Here is a 483-nt window from a genome sequence, read left to right as displayed (position 1 = left end):
TTTCCAACAGAAATTATTTCAGACAAATGAACCAGACATCATCTCTACCCAGCACAGGAGGGCACCAAACTTCCACAGCAACTGTAATTTATGTGAGCTAGTGTAAAAATCTTCATTCTCTTTTCACAGTTGTAGCACTCACCAAGCCGTGTCTTATCAACAGCAGATGGGAAGAGCCTCACATCCTCAGGAAGCCCCCTAAGCACATGCTCAGGTACATCATCTAAGGTTTCCACAGCGACAGTAGATTCAGTTGTGTTCTACAAGTCAAAAAGCCAGAAGGGCCATCACCATTAACAGATAAAAACAATAGCACAACAGATGATCAACCCATATGAGCTACAAAGACTCCTGACTTGAAATTAAAGTAAAATTTCCAAAATGCCATTTCAACTAGGGTCCCCTCCATCAACGTGCTAACGTAGAAGTATCTTTTCATCAGAACATTCAAGTTTTCACTATTATTTTCAGTACACTTGTTTA

The 483-nt window shown here is 40.2% G+C and overlaps 1 protein-coding gene across 1 annotated transcript in view; it reads right to left on the bottom strand.

The window, feature by feature from the left end:
- Nucleotides 1-260, bottom strand: part of LOC104081283 (PR domain zinc finger protein 2-like) — a gene marked incomplete at both ends in the record, with an annotated part of 4,465 nt that extends 4,205 nt beyond the window's left edge. Inside the window, one exon of the mRNA XM_009583961.1 lies at nucleotides 143-260. Coding sequence (XP_009582256.1) covers nucleotides 143-260 — 118 coding nt within the window. The remainder of the gene's footprint in view (nucleotides 1-142) is intronic.
- Between the last annotated feature and the right edge of the window lie 223 nt (nucleotides 261-483).

This window comes from Fulmarus glacialis, unplaced genomic scaffold (genome assembly GCF_000690835.1).
Source record: "Fulmarus glacialis isolate BGI_N327 unplaced genomic scaffold, ASM69083v1 scaffold45908, whole genome shotgun sequence".
In the NCBI taxonomy this organism is placed as follows: Eukaryota; Metazoa; Chordata; class Aves; order Procellariiformes; family Procellariidae; genus Fulmarus; species Fulmarus glacialis.
This window is presented reverse-complemented; position numbering and strand designations above follow the sequence as displayed.